The 1003-nt window shown below is 42.2% G+C and overlaps 1 protein-coding gene across 3 annotated transcripts in view; it reads right to left on the bottom strand.

Annotated features, from left to right (window-relative positions):
- The window catches only part of morf4l1 (mortality factor 4 like 1), an 8379-nt gene that overhangs the window by 6250 nt on the left and 1126 nt on the right, over nt 1–1003 (bottom strand). Inside the window, exon 2 of one of the 3 annotated variants that reach the window (XM_042228469.1) lies at nt 3–47. The exons of the other annotated variants lie outside the window; for them this stretch is intronic. Within the exon in view, the coding sequence (XP_042084403.1) occupies nt 3–47 (45 nt within the window). The remainder of the gene's footprint in view (nt 1–2; nt 48–1003) is intronic. 3 annotated transcript variants of the gene reach the window in all.

Below are 1003 nucleotides of genomic sequence, written 5' to 3' on the forward strand. Positions count from 1 at the left end.
CTTAGCTTCGTAGAGCAATGGCCCATGAAAACACAGCACTCTTTCACCTGAAAAGATAACAAAATAAGGACGTGAGTAAGGCATTGACAGGAGAGAAGAAAGAACCCCCCCCCCCCACACACACACACGTCTGGTTTGCTATCCTTGTGGGGACATCCCATTGACATAATGCTTTCCCTAGCCGCTTACCCTAACCATCAAAAATGAATGCCTAACCCTGACCTAATTGTAACCCTGACACTAAAACCACGTTTTGAGTGTGAAAATTGCTTTCAACCCCGTAGGGACCTGGATTTTGGTCCCCACGGTGCAGAAAGTCCCCACCAGGATAGTTTATGTCCGCTTTTGGTCCCCACCAGGATAGTACGAACACACACTTGAATTTATTTTAGATGTTGTCCTAACCACACAGGCTCAAGAGTATACATACACTCCTAATATTTGATTGTGTCTCTTAGCAAGCTCCATCTCAACCAGATGCTTTTGGTAGTCATCAACAAGCTTCTGACTGGATATCTGACCCCTCTTCTTAGCAGACTTGGTAGAGGCAATATAAATTTGTTGGATTCCTGGCCAAGACATACGGTACAACTTTTTACTAGGGATGGAGTTATCTGATCATAAAACTTTTCTCCAGAAGACATTTGACTTGTTCATGTGGCCAACTGCAAATTTCAGTTGATCTTGAAGGTGCTGATTTTGGAGCTGGGGCTTATTCTTGGTCGGCACCCTGTTAGTCCGTAGCAATGTAAAACTCAATGAAACCACAGTGATTGTGGTATTGCAGCGGTTTCCAGTTCATGGCAGGCTTGAGACTTGGTGGTTTGTGGGTTGTTCAACTTTTCAACTTGAATACAATTATAATCTTCTTCTTAGATCTTTACCTAGTTACTTAGACTTCTCCAACTGGTCCATCAAAGTCCCATTGTTCAAAGTATTGGTCAGCCCAATTAATGCTGTCAAACAAATGTTTTCCCCAGACAAAAATAAATAAAAAATAAAA

The sequence above is a fragment of the Haplochromis burtoni genome, unplaced genomic scaffold (assembly GCF_018398535.1).
Source record: "Haplochromis burtoni strain Fernald_Lab_line unplaced genomic scaffold, NCSU_Asbu1 Contig_324, whole genome shotgun sequence".
In the NCBI taxonomy this organism is placed as follows: Eukaryota; Metazoa; Chordata; class Actinopteri; order Cichliformes; family Cichlidae; genus Haplochromis; species Haplochromis burtoni.